Below are 26,136 nucleotides of genomic sequence, written 5' to 3'. Positions count from 1 at the left end.
TGACCGGCGGGTAATCAATTGAAGCATGTGTGCAGCAGTGCATTTCAGGTTAGGAGGTATAAAACGGAGACACACACACACGAACCCGGCTGGACTATGACCCGCATTGGGATGAGTCAGAACCGATCGCGGCAAACCCAGGTGTGAGCCTGGATGCGCTCCACATGTAGGTCAATTGAGCAAAGTCAACGCCGCCAGTGGTTAATACAGCCGGCGTAGCTACTCTGAGGTGTATGGCTCAGAGGAGCCTCAGTGCTGATAGTATCATGGAGCATACTGTAGACTGAATGGAATTTCATGGTCTGTGGAACTGGTACAGTCCATCTGGCTGTGACCTGGGCAGTGGAGGATTTCACTGAAATCGATCCGGCTCCGATGGGATTGGATATTATATAGTGTGTTATACTGTAGATAGTGTAACGGAGATGAACTCAAGCGTGGCGTGTCGTTTTGTTTGGATTCATACGTAATGGAGAGTGATTGCCCTCTTCTATTAAACACTTCGTCAAGCCTTGTCAGTTCCTTCATGAAAACAAACGTGGAGGCTCGCGGTCGGAGATGAATTAAAGAAATAAAGGGATGGATGAAAATTTGACCTTTGATTGTCATTGAGCCTGTAGAGGATGTGTAGCACGTGTTCTGACCGTGGCGATGAAAGCCAGCCTGGCGTTTTAGAGACAAATGAGTGTGTGAAATCAAGCTAGGGAAGGTGTTAGTGTGGATGTAGCATTTGGAGCAGGAAACAACACTAGAGTTTTCCCTGTTCGCTGTAAGGGAGTTTTCCCTCTGACAAGGTCTCTCTCAATGTAAAGTCACTTCAAACAAAGATAAAATCACTCAAGATTGATAAAGAAGTAGTTTAGTCAGGTCTCTCTATCTCTCTCTCTCTCTCTCTCTGTCTCTCTCTCTCTGTCTTTCTCTCTGTCTGTCCTCTCTCTGTCTCTCTTTCTGTCTGTCTGTCTGTCTCTCTCTCTCTCTCTCTCTCTCTCTCTCTCTCTCTCTCTCTCTCTCTCTCTCTGTGTCTTTCTCTCTGTCTCTGTCTCGCTCTCTCTCTGTCTCTCTCTGTCTCTCTTTCTGTATCTCTCTCTCTCTCTCTCTCTGTGTGTCTTTCTCTCTGTCTCTGTCTCTCTCTCTCTCTCTGTCTCTCTCTGTCTCTCTCTATCTCTCTGTCTCTCTCTCTCTCTGTCTCTCTCTCTCTCACTCTGTCTCTCTGTCTCTCTCTCTGTCTATCTCTCTCTCTCTTTGTCTCTGTCTGTCTCTCTCTCTCTCTCTTTCTCTCTCTCTCTCTGTCATGGATTCCAGCGAAATGCTGTAAAATGTGTTTTATAGAATACTATAGTGATACCAATAACAAGACATGGGCATTTAAGTGCATCTTATCACATTCAATTTGCCGTTTGTTATCATGTGTGAGCGTAGGTTGACTCGCATCCAACAGCAACAGCCCATTGCTGAGAGCTCCCTTGTTATAATAAGCATATATTGCTATATATAGCTTCTGGTATGGAGTGAGGTTGATGGATGCGAGTGGAGAAGAGATGCTTAAAGTACACATGGGTCAACAGCACATCCCCGTGCAGTCTTTAGCTCCTCTGGGAAACATTCAGAGGAACCATATTCCCCAGAGGAACCATGCCATGCCAACAACACAATGATCTGATTCTACTGTATTCTACTGTTTTGCCAGAGGTATTATCCCAGTGTATTGCGTAGAGTGCCGAACTTAGTTATTATATTCCATTATGTTGACAACGGCTGGTGTTCATGATGAGCAGTTACCGGACTGTATTTATTCCTAGACTCCCTTATTTTCTGGGAGGAGCAAACATAGTTCTCCAACTGTGGTTATTCAATATTGTCTTGGTTTGTTCTGTGGTTCTATCGACGGAAGATGGGGATATCAATGTAAAACTCAGCAGGTTAACATACTTAATTATGGCGCTTCGTAACAGGCCTTATGAGGCAGATTATGCCAAGAGGTTATCCCCTTTTTGTTCAATTGAACAATACATAAACTATGAACGAAAATGCATTTCATTAAATAAATATATCCATGGCTTTTGAGAGATTCTACATTTTGACCTAAACTTAAAAGGAAATGGTCAGTGGAAGTGAAAGCAATGAGAAATACAACAGAGAAATTGAGGAATTACCCTTCATTCCATGTAGTGTTTTTCTGAGTGTAACCATGACATGTTTCCTGTGACCTTTTCCAAATATCCCTCGGACTTCATCCATCACATATCTGTAATTGACTTCATTTGTGGCAGTGGCAATATTGGACGCTGATGTCATGGTTTCTCTTCACTCTTCAAACAGAGTTCAATTACTGAAAGCCAATGGATGTAGGCAATTTGCATTTTTTATAGTTTGTTGTAACCCTTTTAAGTAACCCTTTTAACACCGTAATGGCTCATTACAGTAAATAAAATAATGAGTTGAAACCTGCATTTAGGGGTGAAATCATGTATTGGAAATATTGATGAATTAGCTGAAACTCTATGTTGTACTGCATAGTTCAACATACAAGATACACTGTGTATTATAATGAGGTACTGTATATTTTGAAGTACCAGATCAGGTCTGTAGGTTTTTCAACAACAAAAAATAAGATGATGAAAGTAGGCCTAATGTAATGCAGAAATGAGAAATAGCTAAGCCTACTCATAGTACCATTAGGTATAATGAAGAGGTGTTGTGTATTTATATTACTAGAATGTAAATTATACAGTGTGAAAATAAACTACTAGTAAATAGACCAACTGGATCATGGAAATGACCATGTCAAGACATGAGTTTGAATATTTCAGGAGAGAAGCCAAGGTCTGCTTATGGATACTGAAGGTGTTGATTTTTCTAATCTGTACTGAAGGTGTTTAGGTTTCTGTATACTGAAGGTGTTTATGTTTCTGTATACTGAAGGTGTTGATTTTTATAATCTGTACTGAAAGTGTGTATGTTTCTGTATACTGAAGGTGTTTATGTTTCTAATCTGTACTGAAAGTGTTTATGTTTCTGTATACTGAAGGTGTTTATGTTTCTGTATACTGAAGGTGTTTATGTTTCTGTATACTGAAGGTGTTTATGTTTCTGTATACTGAAGGTGTTTATGTTTCTGTATACTGAAGGTGTTTATGTTTCTAATCTGTACTGAAAGTGTTTATGTTTCTGTATACTGAAGGTGTTTATGTTTCTGTATACTGAAGATGTTTATGTTTCTGTATGCTGAAGGTGTTTATGTTTCTGTATACTGAAGATGTTTATGTTTCTGTATACTGAAGGTGTTTATGTTTCTAATCTGTACTGAAGGTGTTTATGTTTCTGTATACTGAAGGTGTTTATGTTTCTGTATACTGAAGGTGTTTATGTTTCTGTATACTGAAGGTGTTTATGTTTCTGTATACTGAAAGTGTTTATGTTTCTGTATACTGAAGGTGTTTATGTTTCTGTATACTGAAGGTGTTTATGTTTCTGTATAAAGGAAGGTGTTTATGTTTCTGTATACTGAAGGTGTTTATGTTTCTGTATACTGAAGGTGTTTATGTTTCTGTGTACTGAAGGTGTTTATGTTTCTGTATACTGAAGGTGTTTATGTTTCTGTATACTGAAGGTGTTTATGTTTCTGTATACTGAAGGTGTTTATGTTTCTGTATACTGAAGGTTTTTATGTTTCTGTATACTGAAGGTGTTTATGTTTCTGTATACTGAAGGTGTTTATGTTTCTGTATACTGAAGGTGTTTATGTTTCTGTATACTGAAAGTGTTTATGTTTCTGTATACTGAAGGTGTTTATGTTTCTGTATACTGAAAGTGTTTATGTTTCTGTATACTGAAGGTGTTTATGTTTCTGTATACTGAAAGTGTATATGTTTCTAATCTGTACTGAAGGTGTTTATGTTTCTGTATACTGAAGGTGTTTATGTTTCTGTATACTGAAGGTGTTTATGTTTCTAATCTGTACTGAAAGTGTTTATGTTTCTGTATACTGAAGGTTTTTCTGTTTCTGTATACTGAAGGTGTTTATGTTTCTGTATGCTGAAGGTGTTTATGTTTCTAATCTGTACTGAAAGTGTTTATGTTTCTGTATACTGAAGGTGTTTATGTTTCTGTATACTGAAGGTTTTTCTGTTTCTGTATACTGAAGGTGTTTATGTTTCTGTATACTGAAGGTGTTTATGTTTCTGTATACTGAAGGTGTTTATGTTTCTAATCTGTACTGAAAGTGTTTATGTTTCTGTATACTGAAGGTTTTTCTGTTTCTGTATACTGAAGGTGTTTATGTTTCTGTATACTGAAGGTGTTTATGTTTCTGTATACTGAAGGTGTTTATGTTTCTGTATACTGAAGGTGTTTATGTTTCTGTATACTGAAGGTGTTTATGTTTCTAATCTGTACTGAAGGTGTTTATGTTTCTGTATACTGAAGGTGTTTATGTTTCTGTATACTGAAGGTGTTTATGTTTCTGTATACTGAAGGTGTGTATGTTTCTGTATACTGAAGGTGTTTATGTTTCTGTATACTGAAGGTGTTTATGTTTCTGTATACTGAAAGTGTTTATGTTTCTGTATACTGAAGGTGTTTATGTTTCTGTATAAAGGAAGGTGTTTATGTTTCTGTATACTGAAGGTGTTTATGTTTCTGTATAAAGGAAGGTGTTTATGTTTCTGTATACTGAAGGTGTTTATGTTTCTGTATACTGAAGGTGTTTATGTTTCTGTATACTGAAAGTGTTTATGTTTCTGTATACTGAAGGTGTTTATGTTTCTGTATACTGAAGGTGTTTATGTTTCTGTATAAAGGAAGGTGTTTATGTTTCTGTATACTGAAGGTTTTTATGTTTCTGTATACTGAAGGTGTTTATGTTTCTGTATACTGAAGGTGTTTATGTTTCTAATCTGTACTGAAAGTGTTTATGTTTCTGTATACTGAAGGTTTTTCTGTTTCTGTATACTGAAGGTGTTTATGTATCTGTATACTGAAGGTGTTTATGTTTCTAATCTGTACTGAAAGTGTTTATGTTTCTGTATACTGAAGGTTTTTCTGTTTCTGTATACTGAAGGTGTTTATGTTTCTGTATACTGAAGGTGTTTATGTTTCTGTGTACTGAAGGTGTTTATGTTTCTGTGTACTGAAGGTGTTTATGTTTCTGTATGCTGAAGGTGTTTATGTTTCTAATCTGTACTGAAGGTGTTTATGTTTCTGTATACTGAAGGTGTTTATGTTTCTGTATACTGAAGGTGTTTATGTTTCTGTATACTGAAGGTGTTTATGTTTCTAATCTGTACTGAAGGTGTTTATGTTTCTGTATACTGAAGGTGTTTATGTTTCTGTACACTGAAGGTGTTTATGTTTCTGTATGCTGAAGGTGTTTATGTTTCTGTATACTGAAGATGTTTATGTTTCTGTATACTGAAGGTGTTTATGTTTCTGTATACTGAAGGTGTTTATGTTTCTAATCTGTACTGAAGGTGTTTATGTTTCTAATCTGTACTGAAAGTGTTTATGTTTCTGTATACTGAAGGTTTTTATGTTTCTGTATACTGAAGGTGTTTATGTTTCTGTATACTGAAGGTGTTTATGTTTCTAATCTGTACTGAAGGTGTTTATGTTTCTGTATACTGAAGGTGTTTATGTTTCTGTATACTGAAGGTGTTTATGTTTCTGTATACTGAAAGTGTTTATGTTTCTGTATACTGAAGGTGTTTATGTTTCTGTATACTGAAAGTGTTTATGTTTCTGTATACTGAAGGTGTTTATGTTTCTGTATACTGAAAGTGTTTATGTTTCTGTATACTGAAGGTGTTTATGTTTCTGTATACTGAAGGTGTTTATGTTTCTGTATACTGAAAGTGTTTATGTTTCTGTGTACTGAAGGTGTTTATGTTTCTGTATACTGAAAGTGTTTATGTTTCTGTATACTGAAGGTGTTTATGTTTCTGTATACTGAAGGTGTTTATGTTTCTGTATACTGAAGGTGTTTATGTTTCTGTGTACTGAAGGTGTTTATGTTTCTGTATACTGAAAGTGTTTATGTTTCTGTATACTGAAGGTGTTTATGTTTCTGTATACTGAAGGTTTTTATGTTTCTGTATACTGAAGGTGTTTATGTTTCTGTATACTGAAGGTGTTTATGTTTCTGTATACTGAAGGTTTTTATGTTTCTGTATACTGAAGGTGTTTATGTTTCTGTATACTGAAGGTGTTTATGTTTCTGTATACTGAAGGTGTTTATGTTTCTGTATACTGAAGGTGTTTATGTTTTTAATCTATACTGAAGGTGTTTATGTTTCTGTATACTGAAGGAGTTTATGTTTCTGTATACTGAAGGAGTTCTTGTTTTTAATCTGTACTGAAGGTGTTTATGTTTCTGTATACTGAAGGTGTTTATGTTTCTGTATACTGAAGGTGTTTATGTTTCTGTATACTGAAGGAGTTTTTGTTTTTAATCTGTACTGAAGGTGTTTATGTTTCTGTATACTGAAGGTGTTTATGTTTCTGTATACTGAAGGTGTTTATGTTTCTGTATACTGAAGGTGTTTATGTTTCTGTATACTGAAGGAGTTTTTGTTTTTAATCTGTACTGAAGGTGTTTATGTTTCTGTATACTGAAGGAGTTTATGTTTTTCTATACTGAAGGTGTTTATGTTTCTGTATACTGAAGGTGTTTATGTTTCTATATACTGAAGGAGTTTATGTTTTTCTATACTGAAGGTGTTTATGTTTCTGTATACTGAAGGTGTTTATGTTTCTATATACTGAAGGAGTTCTTGTTTTTAATCTGTACTGAAGGTGTTTATGTTTCTGTATACTGAAGGTGTTCTTGTTTTTAATCTGTACTGAAGGTGTTTATGTTTCTGTATACTGAAGGTGTTTATGTTTCTGTATACTGAAGGTGTTTATGTTTCTAATCTGCACTGAAGGTGTTTATGTTTCTGTATACTGAAGGTGTTTATGTTTCTAGTCTGTACTGAAGGTGTTTATGTTTCTGTATACTGAAGGTGTTTATGTTTCTGTATACTGAAGGTGTTTATGTTTCTGTATACTGAAGGTGTTTATGTTTCTGTATGCTGAAGGTGTTTATGTTTCTGTATACTGAAGGTGTTTATGTTTCTGTATACTGAAGGTGTTTATGTTTCTATATACTGAAGGAGTTCTTGTTCCTAATCTGTACTGAAAGTGTTTATGTTTCTAATCTGTACTGAAAGTGTGTGTTCATGTGATTGGTGAAACTGTCACTTTCTTACATAGGTCTCCTTCAGTTACCCAGAAACAAACACACTACTCACCAGTCTGTTGAAGCCTGCTGTAGCTTGTTGTGCACTATTTAGCATCACTCGTTTTGTTTGTTATTCAGTTATATTGAGTGTCTTTGAGATATTGCATTACACAGGAATGCCCCCCCCCCAATATTGATTTCATTAAAAGTGCTGACAGACTGACGGACGGATGCTCTGTATTGAGCAGAGTACACTCACTGTGTCTCACACACACCGCATGGCTGATGACGGGAGTTGACTGACGACTCGCAAGGCGACGGACATGGGGCCAAGGTGACTGGTCGGTGTAGTTTGCTTGACAGGTGGTCACGGTTGAGCTGCTCCTGACCTTTAGTGTGGAAGACTGCTAGTGGGCATCTCTGAGACATACCATTTGAATTAGTAGCATGTAGTTCTGGTTGTTCTATATCCAGTGATTTTTCTGCCATTAATAGTTTGGAATCGTTTTTTACCTCGTAGTTACCCACTGGGAACACCCTGTTTGCATCAACGTTATTTTAATGAAATGACATTGAACCAACATGGAATAGCTGTTGAGTTGATTTCTGTGCCCAGTGGGTATGTATTTTGGGTCCCGTGCTTTTGTAAATTAGGTTGACAGTATTTGTGATATCTCAACAGTTTTTTATCAAAACAATGTAGCGGTGTCCCGCTAGAACGCCCTTTGGCGCTGGTACTGGAGCTGAGGTGAGTCAGGCTTTGCCCTTCGCCCTGAATCAGTGTCAGGGCGCACGTCAGCCACTGTGCTTCACCACCAAGACGCCCCACTCGGCCCCAAGCGATCGCAAAAGACAGATGATGATGGTCCCAAACATTTCGAACCACGAGATCTGTCAGGAGTGATCAGTGTCCGACGATGCTCCCTTCCCCCGCCTTTTGCTTTGACGGCCCTCGCGGCTTCTGGCTTCCGCTCGGTTGGTCACAGTAGGATAAATGCTCCGTAACGGAAGTCGCTCAGTGCAGCGCGAGCGGCGAGCCCCTGCTATTTCGCCCACTTTGTAAACATAGTCCTACCCTTCCCCAGTCCACACAATTGGTTGGAACAAAGCTTTTTTTTCCCACCTTTGTAATTGTATGATGGAGGACGGACATAAAATACCACCCCCGCCCTCAGTTCGTCAGGGCATGATTCTACAAAGTGTCCAAAGCGTTCCACAGGGATGCTGGCCCGTATCATAAGACTCCTGTGACGGTTGAGACCTTACCTCTCCTCTCAAACGGTTCAATATCTGACTCGGATGTTTTTGTTCAACAACGAATGCGGGAAAGAAAATTCTCTACAACGAGACAAATTCTACAGCAAAGTGGAGGAGGCTTAGTTCTCTATAAGGTCAAGAGGTATGTCTGTCTAGTTTACTCCAAGCTGTTAGATGACAGCTGTTTACTCCAAGCTGTTGAAGACCTCTTGACAGGCCAGGGAGACAAGTGTGGGGTTAAGATGAGTGAGTTTGGGCCTGTTTTTTATACGCATGTTTTACAGATGGACGGACCACCACACATGAGGCGGTGGGATGTGGCAAAAAAATTATGATGGCTTATCAACTGTGGACACAATTCACAATTCAGTGTTAAAATAATCTATGTGAAGATTCTTTTAACACCAACAGTAAAACATTCACCACCTTCTCATTCCATTGGTTAAGATGCAGGCTTGATAACATACTATAAAATTCACTGATACCATTAAAATACTGGTCTACTGGAGCGCCCCATCCTCTTAGTTTTGTCCTTTCTTTCTCTACCCCATCTCAGTAAACCCTCCGGTTTATTTCTCTCCATGTCCTCCTTTCTGTTTTTTCTTCGAGTGCTACCACCTGTTCCTCACCCTCATTTCCCCTCGGTTATCTTGGAGTTCCATCAGCTGTAGACGTCTCTGGTGTGTGAATGTCTGATGGAGGAAAACGGCCTCCAGGTTCCCCTGGGTGTCAACTCAGCTGTAGTTAAAGAGAGAAGTGTTTCAATTCAGATCTTAGAACTCAATTTGACTTTCTTTTATGTTGGAGGTTGCTTGTTGAAAGGACACTTCCAAGTGTTAAAAGGGTTCACGTTCAGACGGGGCCCTTAGATAGTCATGAAGATGTGTTTCAATTCAGAACTCCCCTTTTGTGATGGATACTGTTCCTTTATGTGTGTTGCCCTTTTAAATGACACTTTAACTGTTCAAAATATTAAAGTGAGATGTTAGGATATAAAACATTACAGACAAGTGTTTTAAGGATTTTGAACTCAACTAATTACTTTTTTCAGCTTATTTCTGTGTGGAGAAGAGGGCACGCAATGCAGTGTCAATTTACAGTATGTGCCAATATAATATTACTTTACTGTATTTTCTGTATTTTGGGTAGAATAATATAATATGTCTTACTAATAGTTTAATACTAAATCAAAACGTAAGAGTTTTTCAATGCATGATTTAGTAGGCCTACTATCAAATGCATCCTAATGACAATGCAGTTATATACCACACAAAGCTGTCATTCGAGACCTTTTTGAACACAATCAGCAGAGGAATCTAAAGATCGTGGCCAATAATGACATACTAGTTTTCCCAAAAATGCTAACAGCAGATGCAAATAATAATACAACGTTAGTGCTTTGTGGGAACGTCAGCGTAAATGTCCGACACTGCTATCAGCCCTACTCAGTAAAGGTTGCATAAGGTTGGCTTCATGTTTTTCTCTCTGTTTTTTTCTCTGTTTATTTTCTAGCAGCGGACGCTGTTCCTGTACGGAAAGATGGGGAGCAGGTATGGATGACATTTCAATGTACGTTTTATCCCCCTGAAGGGAAATATCACTTGTCTGGATTTTACACCATTCCAGCTCTACCCTCGAGTGCATTCCTTCTTTATGTCCAATGGATCCTTGAGCCAAGATGGCCATTGAGGAAAAGTGTAGTTTCATGTTTAAAAAAAAAATCGAGTAGTTAAACTGAGCGTGTCTCGCTCACATTGCTCCCTATACTGAGAGTGCAATGATATAATGTTGCTCAGAAATGGTTTATATTGAATTTGTCACAAACGCCACTGGAGCAGGTCTCGAGAGCCCAAACCATTATGTACTATATATAATCTCCCACTCCAGGGACATAGCATACGATCCATCTCACTCCTTTACCGCTGTTGCTGTTTTGTTGTTCTCTCTTTAAAGAGGCTACAAGGCTGAACTGCAATACACAACAGGGTCTTTTAAAACAACACAAATACCCTACACAATGACAACCAACAAGACCACCACAGATGTTTAAACATGAATAGAGCGTGTAGGCTACATATTCTACTATACTTAATATGCTCTTTGAATATGCTTTATGGGACCCCCATCCCCATTTCTGTTAGATGTCTGACAAGCAACAACAACAAAAATGTTCACCCCATATAGTTCTGGATTTGATGGATGGATATGGATGGACCAGGGGCCACCTATTTGTCTGAAACCTGTCAACACAGCAGTGGCAGCTGAGCTGAGGTAGATGCAGCCAGCAGCCTCGTAACACATGAGGTTAGAGAGACAGTATGCACTCCTCTGGACTGGCCAGAGCTTGATGGCAACAACAAGACCACTGATGTCTGATTGGCCGATTGAGACAAAAGTGTTTCACCGGGGGAAACCTGTTGGCAGAAATCACTGGGCCTGTTGCTAGGAAGAAGAAGTTCCAAGGGCACCGACGCCATGCTGCTCTTGCTCGCCCTTCCTGTTAATGCACATTGTAACCATGATAAATCATTCCTAGTGACGAACCCCACACCGCAAGCCCTCATAAATAAAGAGCAAGCACTGACCACGGTCACTTTTTCCGGTGAATAATTCAACATTTTGTGGGATTCTTTTTATCCATCCCAAGTAAAGCAGAAATCCTCTGGGCGGCTAGCTTGGACTTCATGGGGCTTAATCACTGTGACAACTCATGAGGTGTTTTGTAAGTATTACTATTAAAGATGAACTTGCTGTTGCAATACATGTTCCTATAGAAACGTCTACTTCTGCTCCTCTCCTCCGGCGTTCAACGTTGCCGGAACACTAACCACCAGTCCTGGGACTCATCATTATGATTCACACCTGGACCTCATTACCTCCCCTTTATAGGTCCCTTCCTTTTGTTCATTCCTCAGTTGGTATTGATCCTGTGTTCATGCTATTTTGCATCTGTTACACTGTCTTGTTTTTATTTTATTTTACTAGGCAAGTCAGTTAAGAACAAATTCTTATTTACAATGACAGCATACCAGGGAACAGTGAGTTAACTGCCTTGTTCAGGGGTAGAACAACAGATTTTTACCTTGTCAGCTCGGGGATCCGATCCAGCAACATTTCGGGTATTGGCCCAACGCTCTAACCACTAGGCTACCTGTCTGCCAGTTTATGTTCGTTGTTTCACTTGATGCAATGCTTGGACATCACATCCTTGGCAGCTGTTTGTGAAGCAGACAGAAGCAGCAGTACTCCAACATCTTCCAAGGCCAGCCTTGTTCTTTCTGACAAAACGCAATGGCCAATGGGTATACTCCAGCTGGGTCACTCAACTGGCCACAGAGGTTGCAGTTTCCCCTGGCAACTAGGTCCGAGTTGACTTCAAGCCTTTCCTTGTTATCATAACAATGGAGTATGATAAGCCTGATGATGGGTCAGATTCTACACTTTTATGTCTAGTGTATACTCCCGGTTGGTATTAGATAGAACATCGCGGCCACGCCTGCCTTGGGGGGAAACAACCCACGGTTACCTTTGTTACTCCATTGGCTCACAGAGAAAAAAAATCAAACAAAGTTTTCTTGTTGTCTGCTTGTTTTAGCCAATTACACAACTACATTTAAGAAAAGCACAACATGTCTAAATACTACTTTCAACACTACCTGCTCCTGAGCGTTCTCACTACTTAGAAACATGTAATATTGTAGGGCTTCCCTCGTGCCCCTTTTTATGACGGCGCTAGCAGCCACTTGAGTGCTAGCTAGCCACCGGCCCGGACATTAAGCTAGCCAAGACCAACAACACAAACATGCAGACTATACTAAACGAGATAAATGTCTTATCTGTGACAAAAATGTTTTCCACACACACAGCTACATGTAGCCTACTTGGACACCAGGTTCCCACAATTTCCCACTCTCCCACGCCGAATAGCCTGAAGCTACAGGGCTCTTCTCGCAGGGTCTAATTCCCTATGTTGGAGCATTTTGAACCGTAGGTTGGATTTTTGACCTGATTAAGCTATCTTTCTGCATGTTTTGTTATTTCTGTATAACAAAAAATCAACGAGGAAGTTAGCTCTTTTTCAATGAGAGTAAATGGAAAATACTATTTGTTTCCCCCAATTTGGGCGTGTGGTCAAGGGTAATTTCTTCTTATGAAGTGAATATCGACTCAAAGTATTGTAGGAGAATGACCTCACACGGGGCACCATTTATGTAGGGATTTTCCTCACAAGGGGCACCATTTATGTAATGGATTGTCCTATTTATAAGGATGCGTTATGATACTATAAGATATTATTCAACTATGAATAATGAGTTGTATCCTATTATTGCAAGGGAAGCACTACAAACACAAACACCGACATCAATGGTAATAAACAGTACTATTTCGGTTTCGGTTTCCAAAGCCTATGGTCAAGCTGATATGAGAAAATCTATTCACACACAGACAGTGAATTCTCATCTCTATTCTATCCTCAATTGATCAGTATTTCAATCGTCCACCTGCCCGCATCATCCAAATCTCTCTTGCACTTTTTGTATTCCACCTTCTTTACTCAGACGCTTTCTCACGCTTCCTCTTCCTCCCGCCACCCAAATCTTTACTACTTTACGACTACTGGTTTCATCCTGTGTATCTTTTACACACCTTATTTGTCAGTTTTGTTGTTGTTGTTGTTGTATGTGTTCTTCTTTTAATTCTATCCCCTCTCTGTTGCGTTCCCTTTTCCTTGCTCCTCTACAAACATACCTATATCTCTCCTGGCTTTCTTCCTCTCCCCCCTTCTCTCTCTCAGCATGGGCGTGCCGAGTTTTCCTGGGAAGGAATCAATGTAAGTCCTGTGCTAACCTCGTCCTCTTCTTCCTCAGTTCCGCCACGTAGTTTGGCTCTCTCTGTCTGTAGATAAGCCAATGTTTTTTTCCTTCAGTCTCTCCTCATCCCGCCTCCCTCCCTCCCTCTTTCCCCATCTCTCTATCTTAGCGCTGCTGCTAATCTACTGTACTGCCTGTGTTACATAGTATCTCAGGCTGGGAGATAACAAGCTGTAATAACCTTACCTCATCTACAGTAGCTAACGCTAACTGCTAGCATGATGCTCCTTTATGTATCAATCATATGAATCACAGGCCCCACAGGTACAGTACACTGACTGCACAGTGAACTACTACACTACTGTGCTGACTATCGCGGGGTTTAACCAAAGTGCTGATATGATTTGTGATGTGTTGGATAATGTAATGTATCTTTTGCTTAATATGGTGGTAGTTGTATTTGATAATTTGTTAAGTAGGATATTCCCCTATTTTATTTTATCGCATATCTAATCCTCAACCAACAATGTTGTTTTACCCCCTCACAACAATTGGTCCTTCCTCTCCCTTTTCCCCTCCACAATTATTTGTTTTCTTCTCTCCTCCCCTCATCCCTTTCTATAGCTCTCTATGGAGGACACTTCCTCCATCCTGCCTCGTCTGAAGAGGAACTCCAACGCCTACGGGATCGGTGCTCTGGCTAAGTCCTCACTGACAGGTGTGTCAGGTGTGTGTCTGTCCTGGTAGATGGTAAACCAGCCCCATGTTGGCTCCAGACAGGAAGAGGAGATGGAGCCAACATGGTCGCCCCTGTGGGTGCCCTTCCTGTTTCACTTCCTGCCTCCCCATTGATACCTAATGCACACATCAATGGCCGGTTATGGGCAATTGATGGAATCCAATCAGATTAAAAAAAATATATAACTTTTAAAGTAAGTGCAGAAACCACAATGCAACTCCACAGGCATGCTGGGAAATGTAGTGTTTTGTAGTGTGGTATTTGTGGTGGTGGGGATTGTTTATTGTGGTGGCAAGGCAGTTTTATGACTCTGTGCTTGTTTGTGCACAGAGCCATACAACAGTGTTGTGGTTGTGTCTGGTGAAGTTGAGGTACATTTGATTGATATCGTGTTTGTGTTTAACAGTCAGATTATATCGACCTTGGAATAATAAAGACCCCAAAACCACTTTCCTTACTCTCAAAATAACTTTGCATAACATTGAATACAAATCTATAATGAATATTCTTTTACGAATGACATTTGCATTTTATGAGAAGAACAATATTTTTTTAACTCCACTTGAAATAAATAAGCAAGGCTTCATTCATCCCAGTGTATTTGCTATTGCCCAATGGATTCAGTTCACACTCAATTGATTTAATTAGATTTTTACTCTGAATGAATACATCCTTTGTTATCGTCAGATATTTGCACTTTAATTAAGGATTTGCAGTGGGGCCTTTTGAGAATTATGTTTAAAGCAAAGATAACTTTTTTCACATTTGAATTACAAAGAAATGCTTAAAGTCTAATGAATCCCATCTTCTTGATTAATTTGATGAGTAAAGACTCAGAATATTAATGTGGCACAATAAGTTCTGTATTTCACCCTTGTTGCTCACCACAGACGACTGAAAGATTGACCAAGTCAACAAGCCTTGACGAATAAATAGACAGCTTCTAATAATGCTGTAAGCCCCATCTACACCCCCTTCAATCTCCAACCATCCATAGCTCCTGAGACATGCATGAAAGAGGAAGAAGCCATTTTGTACCGAATTCATATTCGGCTACTGTACCATTGCCTCCCAGAAAGAACACACAAGCCATTAAGCATTTTCCACAGTTCCCAGCCCATTTCACTTCCTGAGCCCAAATCCATTGTGGGAGGTGCCATATTCACAAATTGAATGTGTTGTGAAACAGTGTTCTCCCCCCATCTATTCTTTATTTAGGCGTGTCCCGTTCCATGAAGGATAAAGTAACTAAGCCCACTGCCATGGCCTCGGGCAAAGTGGCTCACATGATCGAATGGCAGAGCTGGAACACACCATCCATTGGGACTGAAGGGGCTGTGGTCACCAAAATCCCAACCTCGCAACGTGAGAAGGAGAGGCGGATGGAGAGCGAAATGTACAGTGAACTCAGTGAAGGAGAAAAGGAGGCCCGCTTCACTGCAGGTAAGAGTGAACAGAAGAACCAATTAAAATTCAACAAATCAACACGTCAATAAATGAGATTTGGAACCATGTATTCTACGTTGTTTACAAAGTCTCTTCCCTTGCTTCTCCCAGGATTAATGGCACAATTTGCCTTATCGGAGGCTACTTTGCTGGGCTGGAGATCTATGGAGGAAGATGGCCTTTGTGCTGGCTCCAAACAAGGCAGTGTGGCCCACCTCAGTGAGACCAACCAGGAGAGCATCACCAGCAGAGGTACAGGACTACAAACACAACACACTACAAACAAATAGGGCAGCCATTTTATTAGACCTTTTTGTTTTTAAAGTGCAAACTAAATCTCAACGAACAGCACTCACTGAATCTGTTCATCCAATGCCATTGTGCTTTATTGTGAAATTGAGAAGGATGAAAAGGCAACATTTGATAGCATATAGCATTTAAAGCTGAGATCTGCAACAGCGACACTGGCCGTGCCCAGGAGCATTTGTTCATGTTTTTTGTTGTTGTTGAGGTAATGAGCATCCAGCATCGTGGTAAAAAAAAATCGTACCACATACATTGTTGTTCTATCGTGCGTGCAATGGTGTGCAACGATGTCCGAGGGGAAGAGACAGTGTTCATTGTTTGAAGTAGCACATTTGTTGTTGTAATATTGCAAAATTTGACATAGCCGTTTCACCGCTATGGATTCCAGCTTTAATGAATGGATAAAAACACAAATGTATACTAAATTAAGCATATACTTTCAAACAACAATTTTAGTTCCAAATGCAAAACCACATAACTTAGCTCTTATTTAGTTGAAGAGGGGAAGAGGGGTCGTAATTGACTTGTGAGCTCCACATCCACTCTGTACTGGACTGCGCTGCTCCATATTTCACTGTCGAAGGCTTCCAGCCACTTTGATTGAGCTTATTTACTCCGGTTTGATTGATGTCCTTTCCACTTCGTTTGACAGGCCGGCTAGAGGTGCATCAGGGCTGTATGAAGAAATGTTGCGGAGAAACTCAAAATGGCCGCTGTGGCCCTGGGTGTTTGGTTGGGTGGTGTTGTGTTGTAACAGAAAACCCCCACGGGAGCTTGTAGGTTAACACAAGGACTTAGCCTTGCTCTCATTAACAGCACCATACGGGCCTATTCTCTGCTATTATCAAGTCAGAGACCAAATAAAATCTGCTTGGTATAGACATTGTAATAACTAAGGCACGGTTTGCTCATCGTCAAGCGAGCTTTAATTTTCACCTTTAGATATGTTGAGCTTTAGGTAAGTTGCCAGTGTATTTCTTGTTGAAATGGTGATACTGCTGTAAATATCTTCTGATACCTGGTGATACTGCTGCTTCAAGGGCCTTTGCTGTAAAGGTAAAATAAGGGTTAAATAAAATAAAAATGAACTCTGTGATGCATCAAAGATCTTTGCTTTGTGCTCTGAGATTACAGTACACACTGAGTATACAAGACAAAACACCTTCCTAATATTGAGTTGCTCCCCTCTTGCCCTCAGAACAGCCTCAATTCATCAGGGCATGGACTCTACAAGGTGTCAACATGGATTCTGGCCAATGTTGCCTCCAATGTGTCCCACAGTTGTGTTAAGCTGACTGGATGGCCTTTGGGTGGTGGACCATTCTTGATACACACGGAAACTGTTGAGTGTGAAAAACCCAGCAGCGTTGCAGTTCTTGACATACTCGAACCGGTGCACCTGGCACCTACTAAAATGCCCTCGTTCCAAAGCAATTAAATCTTTCGTCTTGCCCATTCAGCCTCTGAATGGAACACATACACAATCCATGTCTCAATTGTTTTAAGGCTTAAAAATTCTTCTTTAACCTGTCTCCTCCCCTTCATCTACACTGATTGAAGCGGATATAACAACTGACATCAAAAAGGGATCATAGCTTTCACCTGGATTCACATGGTCAGTCTATGTCATGGAAAGAGCAGATGTCCTTAACGTTTTGTACACTCAGTGTATATCTTTTATGTAATCCAAAATGTAAACATATACTTCTCCCTTCATCCCTTCCTAACACAACAGACCAGGCGATGCATCACTCCTCAGCCGACGTATGGCCCAACACCTACGTAGCCCAGGGCCTCTACTGCCTTTCCTCCTCCGACGCCTGGGAGCCAATTAGCAACGATCCCTCGGGCGTGGCCTCGCCGGCCGCCTACGTCATGGCAGGTGGTGGAGGAGGGACGCCCGGTGAGGGCTACGGTGAGGTGGACAATGTGGGGGGCTGCATCCAGCAGCAGCAGCCCCAACAGCTCACCCTGCAGCAGCAGAGCCAGCTGCAGCTCCAGCAGTTGCAGCAGATCCAGCTGTACCAGCACCAGCAGCTAATGCTCTATCAACAGCAACAGGTGAGACAGACTGGACTGGACTGCCTCATAGATCACTGTCACCTGGTGGACTTAGTGTTTCAGTGTCCTTGAGCTGTTCTTGTCTATTGATGTTCTGTATTATGTCATTCTGTATTATGTTTCATGTTTTGTGTGGACCCCAGGAAGAGTAGCTGCTGCTTTTGCAACAGCTAATGGGGATCCTAATGAAATACAAATACAGTACAGCATGGAACTGTCTAACTGACAACCATTGTAAGACAGTAGTATGTTAGCAGTTTGCTGAGACACTAGTGTTATTATCAGTTGTGATTTTAACATGTAAATCTTGGTGGGGCAAACTCAAATAAATATAATTAGATGCATGCCAGCAAAGCCACTACACAACACTGAACAATACATTAATTGGACTATAATGGTGACAAACGGTGCCCATAAACTATTATGGCCTACACAAAGCTGTCCCAACAGCAGAGTCCCAACACCTTACAACTGCTACACCTGGCTTTCAGCGGAGCCTTGTCTCGTAGCGAAACAGTTCATTCAGCCTCATTTACGGCCTCTAAAAAAAACATAGCTTAAACAAATGTGGTTTCTACTGACAATTGAGACGTACAAACGATGGCATAAGGGGATGACGAGCGGATAAGAGGCAATCCGTAATTTCGACTAAGACATTAATGAGCGAGCCACGACGGACGTAGTCAATATAACTATTTGTTCAGCAATTTTGAAATGTACAGTGACAGAATTCAGAACATGAGCCGTTCTTACAGTATTCTCCCTGTACACCAAGTCAGAACCGTAGAATAAATAAAGGGGGCATATAAGCAGACAATGAAAGCTCTTACAATATTTGATGATGACATTTCTCTAAAAGAGGCTATAGGCTACATGTGCACCACCAAGTCAGAACAATAGGCTACGTTATGAGGGGAAAACGGATCAAGTTATTAGGGTGAGGCACGTGGGCTACTAAAAAGCTTACCACACAACATACACTTAGTATTACTTTCTTAGCTATAGTATACATATCTCCCTGGCATATTACATAATTTATGCAGCAGCATACAATACATTTTTGGACTCACCTTGTTGTGCTGTGCTCACTTGAACAGGAACGTGGTGCAGCAGTCTTTCGTGGCCAAATTTTGTCATCAAACTTTGTTTAGAAAGTCTGGCATTCTCTGGATTTATTGTGCTTTCAAGACAACTGGAAACTGAACAAAACAAGGTCAAATAAAATAAAATAAAATGTTATTAGTCACATGCGGCAAATACAACAGGTGATCCTTACAGTGAAATTCTTACTTACGTGCCCCTAACCAACAATGCAGTTTAAAAAATGAAAAATGAAAATACGAATAAGAACAAGAAATAAAAGTAACAAGTAATTAAAGAGCAGCAGTAAAATAACAATAGCGAGACTATATACAGGGGTGTACCGGTAGAGAGTCAATGTGCAGGGGCATCGGTTAGCTGAGGTAATTGAGATAATATGTCATGTAGGTAGAGTTATTAAAGTGACTATGCATAGATGATAACAACAGAGAGTAGCAGCGGTGTAAAGGGTAGTACATTTCTATCAGCATGTTAAATGTGCAACCAGAGGGAAAAAATACCCTGGACCACCTTTACTTCACACACATAGACGCATACAAAGCTCGCCTTCGCCCTCAGTTTGGCAAATCTGAACCATCAAACAGGCAAAGCGTCAATACAGGACTAAGATGGAATCGTACTATCGGGTCATGGGGAGGTTTCTTGATTATGTTATTTTTTGTGTCATGAAAAAAATGTGAATGAACTGTGTTCCCTATCTACAGGCAATGGAACACAGACTACACAGTGCAAACCACTCCCTCCAAGCCACACCCAACAGCACCATCCACAGTCTAGGCCTGCCCACTCACCCTCGCCTGGCTGACCTATGGGGCTCTGCGCAGGTGGAGATTGTCGGACACATGAGCGGGCCAATGGCTGACATGGTTGTTGGTGTGGTCGAGACCTTGGGGGAGGAGCCAGAGGAGGAGAGCGAATGCATTCCAGAGCAACAGGAAGAGGAGGAGACTAAGGTGAGCCATGTGGTTGAAGAAAATATGTTGATTTTAAGACTAATGGTTTTTGTAATGTTTTAGATATCATCAATATTATCATACGCATTGATGCCTAATGGTACTAAGCATAGTCAATATTAACAGCAGGCCTTACAAGTATGCATGGTTAAAGTAGGAAGAAATAGATGTCATTGTTGTAAAAAGGTGTGAGTGTGGTACATTTATTATCATAATGTATTAAAATATTGAATTACTTTGACATATGTAATGATGTTATACAGTGCCTTGCAAAAGTATTCATCCCCCTTGGCGTTTTTACTATTTTGTTGCATTACAACCTGTAATTTAAATAGATTTGTATTTGTATTTTATGTAATGGACATGCACAAAATAGTCCAAATTGGTGAAGTGAAATGAAAAAAGTAACATGTAAAAAAGAAAAATCTACAAATGAAAAAACTGAAAAGTGGTGTGTGCATATGTATTCACCCCCTTTGCTATGAAGCCACTAAATAAGATCTGGTGCAACCAATTACCTTCAGAAGTGACATAATTAGTTAAATAAAGTTCAGTTGTGTGCAATCAAAGTGTTGCATGATCTGTCACATGATCTCAGTATATATACACATGTTCTGAAAGGCCCCAGAGTCTGCAACACCACCAAGCAAGTGGCACCGTGAAGACGAAGGAGCTCTCCAAACAGGTCAGGGACAAAGTTGTGGAGAAGTACAGATCAGGGTTGGGTTATAAAAAATATCTGAAACTTTGAAGATCCCACGGAGCACCATTAAATCCATTATAAAAAAAAATAAGAATATGGCACCACAGCAAACCTGCGAAGAGAGGGCAGCCCACAAAAACTCACAGACCAGAGAGGCAACAAAGAGACCAAAGATAACCCTGAAGGAGCTGCAAAGCTCCACAGCGGAGATTGGAGTATCTGTCCATAGAAACACTTGAAGCCCTTACAGTCCACAGAGCTGGGCTTTACGAACGAGTGTCCAGAAAAAAAGCCATTGCTTAAAGAAAAAAAGAAGCAAACACGTTTGGTGTTTGCCAAAAGGCATGTGGGAGACTCCCCAAACATATGGAAGAAGGTGAGACAAAGATTTAGCTTTTTGGCCATCAAGGAAAATGCTATGTCTGGCGCAAACCCAACACCTCGCATCACCCCGAGAACCCCATCCCCACAGTGAAGCATGGTGGTTGCAGCATCATGCTGTGGGGATGTTTTTCATTGGCAGTGACTGGGAAACTGGTCAGAATTGAAGAAATGATGGATGGCGCTAAATACAGGGAGATTCTTGAGGGAAACCTGTTTCAGTCTTCCAGAGATTTGAGACTGGGACTGCGGTTCACCTTCCAGCAGCACAATGGCATACTGCTAAAGCAACACTCAAGTGGTTTAAGTGGAAACATTTAAATGTGCTGGAATGGCCTAGTCAAAGCCCAGACCTCAATCCAATTGAGAATCTGTGGTATGACTTAAAGATTGCTGTACACCAGCAGGAACCCATCCAATTTGAAGGAGCTGGAGCAGTTTTGCCTTGAAGAATGGGCAAAAATCCAAGTGGCCAGATGTGCCAAGCTTACAGAGACATATCCCAAGAGACTTGCAGCTGTAATTGCTGCAAAAGGTGGGGTGGGGTGAATAGTTATGCGCGCTCAAGTTTTCTTTTTTTGTCCTATTTCTTGTTTGTTTCACAATAAAAAATATTTTGCATCTTCAAAGTGGTAGGCATGTTGTGTAAATCAAATTATACAAACCCCCCCAAAATCAATTTTAATTCCAGGTTGGAATGCAACAAAATAGGAAAACTGCCAAGGGGGTGAATACTTTTGCAAGCCACTGTATTACGCTAAGTTCCCTATGGTGGACAGAACGTGTTGCTACATTACAAAGACTAACGTTTTAACCACACAAGAATTCCAGGAAATACACATCCTTTTTACCTCAGTTTGGTGAATTTAGTATTTTGACACTCGGCCATATATCAAAAAGCCATGCCAACAGGAAGCAGCAATAGTATTTAAAAATATATATTTTAGCAATATAAATGGTACATTTAACATTAGATTTGAACAGGATTCTACTTTATCAGATAAAACTATTGAATGATTTTATATTTGTCCTGGCTACTACAAGTGTTTTACTTCAAAGTCCTCCAGCCACAAGATGTCGTTCAAGGGTAATACATGAGTTATGGATTTATGATGTACCCACAGGTAGTTCCTCTTGACTGATCCTCACAGTTTGGTAAGTACAGTATAGTCAGTAAACCCTCCATTTACTGTTTTCATAGGACGATGAGGTTACGTTAACCTTAGAACCAACTTTGACCCCGTCCCCGCTTAGAGAAGACGCCACCCCGATTGGAGGCACCAGTCCACAACTAGCACGCCCAGAACCAACGGCAGAACGCATACCCTTTGTGGTCACACCCTGCATTGTCCAATCGTTGGAGGAGAAGGACGAAGAGGTGGCCAAGGGGTCTATTGTTGCCGTGGCGACCAATTAAGGGGGATAGTCCGAAAGAGTGACAAACAGGATATACTTATCCATAATCCACCAATCAAGCTATCCTACCCCACTTCCAGCTATTTACCCACTCTGGGACTGAGAAAAAACACAACGACTTTTCCTGGAGGAGAAAGTATTGGATACGACAATGATAAAAAAGGGAACTTTCAAGACAAATCTGTCATTTTGCAGAAACGTGAGGTCTTGTTTTGCAGTAATATTGAACTAATTAATTAGAATTGAAAGAATGGAGTATAGAGAAAGATAAAGGACATTACAGAGAATCACAAGACAACCAAAAGAAAGTGCATGCTTTTGAAAGTAATTTAACATTAATAGTAAACCGTATACAAAGTAATAATATATACACTACCGGTCAAAAGTTTTAGAACACCTACTCATTCAAGGGTTTTTCTTTATATTGACTATTTTCTACATTGTAGAATAATAGTGAAGACATCAAAACTATGAAATAACACGTATGGAATCATTTAGTAACCAAACAAGTGTTAAACAAATCAAAATATATTTTATATTTGAGATTCTTCAAAGTAGCCACCCTTTGCCTTGATGACAGCTTTGAACACTCTTGGCAGTCTCTCAACGAGCTTCATGAGGTAGTCACCTGGAATGCATTTCAATTAACAGGTGGGCCTTCTTAAAAGTACATTTGTGGAATTTTTTTCCTTCTTAATGCGTTTGAGCCAATCAGTTGTGTTGTGACAAGTTACGGGGGGTATACAGAAGACAGCCCTATTTGGTAAAATACCAAGTCCATATTATGGCAAGAGCCGCTCAAATAAGCAAAGAGAAACGACAGTCCGTCATTAAGACAGGAAGGTCAGGCAATACGGAACATTTCAAGAACTTTGAAAGTTTATTCAAGTGCAGTCGCAAAAACAATCAAGCGCTATGATGAAACTGGCTGTCATGAGGACCATCACAGGAATGGAAGACCCAGAGTTACCTCTGCTGCACAGGATAAGTTCATTAAAGTTACCAGCCTCAGAAATTGCTGCCCAAATAAATGCTTCACAGAGTTCAAGAAACTGACAAATCTCAACATCAACTGTTCAGAGGAGACTGTGTGAATCTGGCCTTTGTGGTCGAATTGCTGCAAAGAAACCACTATTAAAGGACACCAATAAGAAGAAGAGACCTGGGCCAAGAAACACAAGCAAAGGACATTAGACCGGTGGAAATCTTTCCTTTGTCTGGAGTCCAAGTTTTCGATTTCTGGTTCCAACCGGCGCGTATTTGTGAGACACGGTGTGGATGAACGGATGATCTCCACATGCGTATTTCCCACCGTAAAGCATGAGGAGGAGGTGTTATGGTGTGGGGGTGCTTTGCTGGTGACACTGTCTGTGATTTATTTAGAATTCAAGGCACACTTAACCAGCATGGCTACCACAGCATTCTGCAGTGATACGCCATCCCATCTGTTTGGGCTTAGTGGGACTATCATTTGGTTTTCAACAAGACTATGACCGAACACACCTCCAGGCTGTGTAAGGGCTATTTGTCCAAGAAGGAGAGTGATGGAGTGCTGCATCAGATGACCTGGCATCCACAATCCCGACCTCAAGCAACTTGAGATGGTTTGGGATGAGTTGGACCGCAGAGTGAAGGAAAAGCAGCCAATAAGTGCTCATTAAATGTGGGAACTCCTTCAAGACTGTTGGAAAAGCATTCCAGGTGAAGCTAGTTGAGAGAATGCCAAGAGTGAGCAAAGCTGTCATCAAGGCAAAGGGTGGCTACTTTGAAGAATCTCAAATATAAAATATATTTGATTTGTTTAACTCTTTGGTGGTACCTACATGATTCCATGTGTTATTTCGTAGTTTTGATGTGTTCATTATTATTCTACAATGTAGAAGACAGTGCAAATAAACAAAAACCCTTGAATGAGTAGGTGTTCTAAAACTTTTGACTGGTAGTGTAATTATGATTTTTTATAAAAACAAAAAAAGAAATAAAGTAATATTTATCAGTGTGTGTATCTGTGTGTGTGCGTGTGCTTGCATGTATGTGTATGTGAGAGTGTTCAAATGTATGAATGTATGTATGTACAGTTTGTATGTATTTATGTATGTATGCAAAAATATATATATATTCTCGAAAAACATATTCTTGTCAGCAGTGGTATTGTGTGTGGTGTTCAATAGTTTTACACACAAACTAATCTCAGACGCACGTAACATAAATGGTACCGTAACGTCTTTCAACAGACTGTGGGATGTGACCAACAAGCAGCTTTGTCCAGATTTCTGTCACTGATCATTTTGGACAAAGCTCCTGTGTGACTCAGTAACGCATGGCTCTTGCAACACCAGGGTTGTGGGTTTGATTCCCACAGAGGACGAGTATGGAAAACTACTCAAGTGTATGCAGTCACCACTGTAAGCTGCTCTGGATAAGAGTGTCTGCTAAATGACCCTCCCCCAAAAATGTGATATATATTTCAGAAGGGGAGGGGATATTTGGCCCATAGACTTGTCTGAAACTTGCAGAGAGAGGGGGGTGGAGCTTCCTCCCCTTGTTGTAGTATATTTCCCCCCCAGAACTTCATTGAGTATCTTACACAAGATTTTACTTATTGGTTTCCGAGATTACACACTCGCACAAAAATGATGGATAATTTGTGACTGTTTCAGGAAGCTGGGCGTATGTCGCACATCACTACTTCACAAGAGAGGGATTTTAACATATATTTTTTTGTTCATCAAAATGCGTTTTTGGGCAGAAATGCCTTCTGGAACATGTGAACTTTCATGTGCTTTAATAACAAACTTGTTATACCATCTGTAAATATGAATTTAATTGTGAAATTACAAGTCTAGTTGGTTAATTAACAGAAAAAGGCAAGAACCTTCCCGCTAGCCTTGATTGGCTAAGATAATGAATAGGCTGGACATGCCGAGAGATGAGTTCGGATTGGTCTGTCATGTAGCACGCTTCTGTTTATAACATGAGCTGCTTAGTATGTGTAGATAGTCCTTGCTACCACAACTTTTTTGAAAGATATGTTAGCCATGGAGAACTGCAAAACTGTTGCTACTGCTCTCAACAACATTGCTGACCTGAATTTAGCAGGCGCTATCGACAAAGATCAGTGGGAAAAAGTTGTGATGGACTACTTTCTGCACACGGTCAGTGTGAACCGGACTGACTTGACACAACGGGCCAAACAAGCTGTACAAACAAAACGGAAACGACACAGGATTTCTTACTTAGTTAAAGGGGTTCCAGTCTGCCATGAAGCTTTCATCCATGTAAAGGGTTAAGAGTCTAGTTACATTTTCAGATATTAAGCTACATTTTCTGATATTATAAGTTTCAAATTTAGTCAAAGTTGTTTTCATTGCAAGTTAAGTGTATGGTTAGCTAGCTAGCGAACATTAGCTTGCTGGCTCACTAGCTAACGTTACTTGTATGATCTGTGTAGTAATATTATTAGTATCTCAGAAAGTCATTTGTATTGCTAGTTATAGCCTAATGTTAGCTAGCTTGCTGACATTGAACTTAGTTGGTTAACTTTAGTGTTAGGATTGTGTATTGGAGGCGAAGTCAGGTGCAGGAGAGCAGAGTGTAGTGAACAGGCGCACTTTTTATTCCGGTCAAAATGACAGCACAAAGTAATATAAAATGTGCCCAAAACACGGAACATAGACAAAAAATAATGCACGTAACAATATCCACAATATAAAAATACACGTAACACAAAACAATCCTACACAAAG

The 26,136-nt window shown here is 40.2% G+C and overlaps 1 protein-coding gene across 7 annotated transcripts in view; it reads left to right on the top strand.

Moving 5' to 3' along the window:
• LOC129819701 (TOX high mobility group box family member 3-like) overlaps nucleotides 1-24,521 on the top strand; it is a 25,832-nt gene extending 1,311 nt beyond the window's left edge. Inside the window, exons 2-10 of one of the 7 annotated variants that reach the window (XM_055876200.1) lie at nucleotides 9,525-9,572; nucleotides 9,986-10,023; nucleotides 13,269-13,304; nucleotides 13,909-14,011; nucleotides 15,242-15,466; nucleotides 15,581-15,721; nucleotides 17,511-17,836; nucleotides 19,642-19,890; nucleotides 22,176-24,521. In XM_055876200.1, coding sequence (XP_055732175.1) covers nucleotides 9,525-9,572; nucleotides 9,986-10,023; nucleotides 13,269-13,304; nucleotides 13,909-14,011; nucleotides 15,242-15,466; nucleotides 15,581-15,721; nucleotides 17,511-17,836; nucleotides 19,642-19,890; nucleotides 22,176-22,391 — 1,382 coding nt within the window. In that variant the 3' untranslated portion in view covers nucleotides 22,392-24,521. Of the gene's footprint in view, nucleotides 1-9,524; nucleotides 9,573-9,985; nucleotides 10,024-13,268; nucleotides 13,305-13,908; nucleotides 14,012-15,241; nucleotides 15,467-15,580; nucleotides 15,722-17,510; nucleotides 17,837-19,641; nucleotides 19,891-22,175 lie in introns of those variants that run through there. The other 6 variants (XM_055876197.1, XM_055876202.1, XM_055876201.1 and 3 more) reach the window with 6 other exon arrangements.
• The last annotated feature ends 1,615 nt before the right edge of the window (nucleotides 24,522-26,136 follow it).

Source organism: Salvelinus fontinalis, chromosome 22 (genome assembly GCF_029448725.1).
Source record: "Salvelinus fontinalis isolate EN_2023a chromosome 22, ASM2944872v1, whole genome shotgun sequence".
In the NCBI taxonomy this organism is placed as follows: Eukaryota; Metazoa; Chordata; class Actinopteri; order Salmoniformes; family Salmonidae; genus Salvelinus; species Salvelinus fontinalis.
Note: the sequence above shows the minus strand (reverse complement) of the source record. Positions and strands in the feature narration are given on the sequence as shown.